Source organism: Notothenia rossii (genome assembly GCF_949606895.1).
Source record: "Notothenia rossii genome assembly, chromosome: 1".
Classification (NCBI taxonomy): domain Eukaryota; kingdom Metazoa; phylum Chordata; class Actinopteri; order Perciformes; family Nototheniidae; genus Notothenia; species Notothenia rossii.
This window is the reverse complement of record NC_136912.1, coordinates 1,312,549-1,316,561: the sequence shown is the minus strand read 5'-3', so window position 1 is coordinate 1,316,561 and position 4,013 is coordinate 1,312,549. Positions and strand designations below refer to the sequence as shown.

The following is a 4,013-nucleotide window of genomic DNA, read 5'->3' as shown; positions in this document are numbered from 1 at the left end:
AGTAAAATAACTTAACTCTGAGATCCATAATGTTTTAACAACACGTATTTTAGAGCAAGTCAGTCTCAGTTATAAAGTATTTATGATAGAATTTACACTTTTTAAAGATTAATTCAGATTTACCTTGTATGCCTACCATACTATTTGTATTTCTACAAAATCACTAGAAATGATGTCATCATTCAAATATTTCAAAATCTCCATTAGAATCAATTACAATTAAATCAAAATGGGGTAAAAATTACCCTGATGCACATTTGTTCTCGATGCTCTTATTTTGAAAGCTCACATCTGCCAGTTTCCGGTAGGATCTCTTCTTATCTTTCTGACTTGACGCGAGAAACTCCAGGAGGAAAAAGCTTCTGTGAGAAAAAGCTGCTCACCGCTGGAGACACAACCAGAGAGGAGAGGAGCGCGAGGCGAGAACAACCTGATCCAGAGACACACACTCACACTCACACACACTCTCACACACAGGGAGGAGCCTCCCATCTGACACACACACACTTAAATCAGGCACACAGACACTTAAACCAGACACACACTCTCTCTCTGCAGTGAGGAGCTGCAGCGGAGCGACCACAGATTTACGCGCGGAGGAACTTTTTACGCACAGAGCTTTTTGGAGATGCGGGGTTTGACTCACGAGGAGAATGGTGCATTGTGGTAACATTTCTCTGTCATTCTGAAGCGAGAACTGGTGATTTGATCAGCTGGAGTTTTGACTGGAAAGGGGACATATCGAGCACTTTGGCACACGAGTGATTGTTTTTAAAATCGCACGTTTGGAGACATTTTTTGGAATCAATTTGGCTGATATGAGAGGGGACGCGCACCTGGCCCCCTCTCGCACCTGACGTCTCCCTTTTGAGATTTGTATCTAAATGATGGAAACAGTCAGACTCAGTCTAGCCTGTGTGTGAGTCACGGTGAACACACACACACACACACACACACACACACACACACACACACCCACACACACACACACACACACACACACACACACACACACTCGGACACACACTCGGACACACACGCAGTTCACAGGCGTGTTTTTGGAGGATATTTTTGGAGGATATTAAAGAGAAGAAGCGCGGAGCTCAATGCCGAAGCATGAAGTCCTGCTGGGTCCTCCTGCTGCTGCTGCTGGTCCGCGCGCAGCCCGGAGCCTCTGAGGTAATCACAACAACAACAATAATAACAATAACTTATATTGGTGCTTGTGGGTTATCTGTCGCCTCTTTTTAATGCGACGCCGTCAACGAAAACACCTTGAGTGACTTACAGCCCAAACTGTCAATCTCATTGTGATTGGAAGTAAAACAACTCAACTCTGAGATCCATAATGTTTCCACAACACGTATATAAGAGTAGATCTGCAGGATGATCCACAGTTAGTCTCACTTATGAAGTATTTATGATATCATTTACAGTGTGAGTTTAAGTCCAGTGGTTATCATGTGTCTTGCTCCTCAACATGAGCAGGTTTAAGAAGGTTAGGATGAACAGATACAGGACAGATAACCCTCAAGTACCCTTGTGTATGAAACCCAACGCATGCAGGCTGTGGGTGAACTGTTGAATGTCGATAGGATCTTTAAGAGGTCAACATGAGGTTAGGGTTAGAGATGGAACTGTATTTATCCCCGTGGGGATATGCAGGCGTTTATAGCAGCAACAGATTCAAATAATTATACAGCAAAAATAAAGTGGTTAAGTAACTATTGAAACAAGATATCACAGCAACAAGTTGTGCATTTGTATGAACATGTGAAATATATTTACGTTAGTGTGCAGATGTTAAAGTCTTTAACAACAGTCCTGGTTACTATAGGAGAATAAACCCCCGAATAAAATGCTTTTAGACGCCACTTGCATGGAGGGGGTTTGTGTGTGTGTGTGTGTGTGTGTGTGTGTGTGTGTGTGTGTGTGTGTGTGTGTGTGTGTGTGTGTGTGTGTGTGTGTGTGTGTGTGTGTGTGTGTGTGTGTGTGTGTGTGTGTGTGTGTGTGTGTGTGTGTGTGTGTGTGTGATATACACCAGTGTATAGAAGAGCTGAGAGGTTTCCAGAGAACAGCAGGAGCTCCATGTGTCACACTGACTCTGACAGTCATGGGATGATGGGATCTGTTGTCTAAGGAGATGTTTGACACACACCCCCAGTAGCAGTTTAACTGCAGGGCCAAACGGAGTGTGTTCTGTGTGAAAGATGTGCAAAACCCAGCACCTTAATGTTTGTAAAGCTACCTACACAAGGTAAGGCACCTGTTCAGGTAACAAAGTAACTGTACTATAACCCGTACATAACCCACAGAATATATAACGTAACTTTTCAAACCTATATGAACCCAAACCAGGATCCTTTCCTGAACCTATAACCAGGTCATTATGTTTAAACAGATCCCTCACAAACCCTCGACCTCCATGCTAAATGTCCTCCTGCAGGGGAACACTGTGAAAGGATGCATCCTTTGTGTGGAGTCACAGATCTATATATCATCTGCCCACCGTCTCCATATGGCTTAAATCAGTCAAACAGGATCTGAAGTATGATTGGTTCTTGTGTCTTTGCTCTGTGCCGAATGAATTCAACTTGAGCACCTCGAGCAAACTGTCTGTACTTATACTTATAGCTACGAGGCAAGTAACTGACCTACTGTACTTATATATTGGTAAGTAACCTAGAAACCAGGACGCAGAGCAGGAGGAACCACTTCAGTGAATCCAGAAGCTACTGGGACTTATGTGTCTAACTTCTGATCTTCAGAAACAGCGCTTTGATACTTAAGCCGAACAATAACCTTAACCTGAACCTAACCAAGTGCTTTGTGTTGCCTAAACAGATGAGGTAACACACACACATCCAAACACAGCATGATGCTACCGCCATGCCAAACACACAGTAATCTCCCTCGGGGTAAAAACTATTGTCAACAAAGGGTAGGGCGACTTTCAGGGAAACGTCAGAACAAGCTTCAACTAAAAGGTCTGCAAGAAACTCTGGGAGGATTTCATTTAGTTCAAATAGCTCAAACATCATGGGGTCGTTTACGAAGGGTTGTGCACTTTGCTTCGTATCCACTCAAACCTTTTGTACTTGCAGTAAATCTCCCAAAAGTAGGGCACTATATTTCGTATCCATGGTAATCGACAGGTCGTTGCTAAAGTAGATCTGGTTGGATGGGTGTGTCAGGAGACAGATGTTTACTTCCTGTGTGAAACCAGAAGTGAACACTGATTTATTTGTTACGTAACGTCCTGACTTTACGCCACTTTCCTTACAACCCAAACCAACACCTGCTCCTCACCCTCACTGGGAAGGCGCCGCTGGTTGCTGGACATATGGACGTTGAAAACCCACAGTTTTGTGTTTTCATATTTGAAACGTAAAGTTGTTTAAGTTTGCAAAGTGTCTCATTGGGTCATGTCTCTATCACCTGTCTGTGGAGTGGACGATCAGGTGACCTCTGTAAAGCTAAGCAATGCTAGCATGTAGCAATTAGAGTGGGCGGAGCTCTGTGGTTAAGATTCAGCAGCAAACACTTTGGGGTTAATTCCAGAGAAAGGTAATAACAGGTTGAAGGGCCTGAAGAACCAGCACAGTCTGAGTGATATTTACACCCAACCATTCGTTATGTTGTCCAGTTGTGTCCACGTACGTCTGTTCAAACATCTCGTTCTTGAGTTTCTTCAAATTCGGCCAAAACAAAACCCAACTCAGAGATAGGTTGAATAGATTCTGGGGGTCGAAGGTCACCGAGATATTTGCAAAACAACATTTGGGCCGTTAGACATCCTCAGGTGTGCCGTGGGACATCTTTCCATTTCACTTCCTCGCTCCAAAAAGTATTATTTAGATGCTGAGAGAATTCTGCATTGTTGAGCGTCTGTGTCTTCATGGCTGCTCTGAGCCGGAGATGCAATGATACCGCACCTCGAGCATACTGTCTCTACTTATACCCTTACACATCAAGGCTACTAACTGACCTACTGTAGTGTTGATAAATAACCT

General features: G+C 43.6%; 1 protein-coding gene across 1 annotated transcript in view; it reads left to right on the top strand.

Annotated features, from left to right (window-relative positions):
- The first annotated feature begins 398 nt into the window (after nt 1–398).
- pdgfba (platelet-derived growth factor beta polypeptide a) overlaps nt 399–4,013 on the top strand; it is a 29,948-nt gene continuing 26,333 nt past the window's right edge. The window contains exon 1 of the mRNA XM_079659663.1: nt 399–1,179. Within this exon, the coding sequence (XP_079515789.1) occupies nt 1,117–1,179 (63 nt within the window). The 5' untranslated portion in view covers nt 399–1,116. The remainder of the gene's footprint in view (nt 1,180–4,013) is intronic.